The following is a 254-nucleotide window of genomic DNA, read 5'->3' on the forward strand; positions in this document are numbered from 1 at the left end:
GCTCGCGCGCGCCGCAGCAGTTTCCGCAGCTTTTCTTTGGCCTGCCGGCGGCGGCCATGGAGAACGAACCTCCACCCGTGGAGGAGCGGCGGCGGCTGCAGGAGGAGCTGAGCGAATTTGTGGAGAGCTGCTGTCGGACGCTGGAAAAGGTGACGGTGTCCTTGGGCTGGAGCCTGGATCGGCTGGACCCCGTGGAGCAGGAGGCGGCAGAGGTGAGGGGATTTGTGGAGAGCTGCTGTCGGACGCTGGAAAAG

General features: G+C 65.7%; 1 protein-coding gene across 2 annotated transcripts in view; it reads left to right on the plus strand.

The window, feature by feature from the left end:
• Positions 1–254, plus strand: part of SNRNP48 (small nuclear ribonucleoprotein U11/U12 subunit 48) — a 21459-nt gene continuing 21205 nt past the window's right edge. For both annotated transcript variants that reach the window (XM_019666542.1, XM_019666543.1), the window contains exon 1: positions 1–212. In XM_019666542.1, the coding sequence (XP_019522087.1) occupies positions 57–212 (156 nt within the window). In that variant the 5' untranslated portion in view covers positions 1–56. The remainder of the gene's footprint in view (positions 213–254) is intronic.

The sequence above is a fragment of the Hipposideros armiger genome, unplaced genomic scaffold (assembly GCF_001890085.2).
Source record: "Hipposideros armiger isolate ML-2016 unplaced genomic scaffold, ASM189008v1 scaffold_474, whole genome shotgun sequence".
In the NCBI taxonomy this organism is placed as follows: domain Eukaryota; kingdom Metazoa; phylum Chordata; class Mammalia; order Chiroptera; family Hipposideridae; genus Hipposideros; species Hipposideros armiger.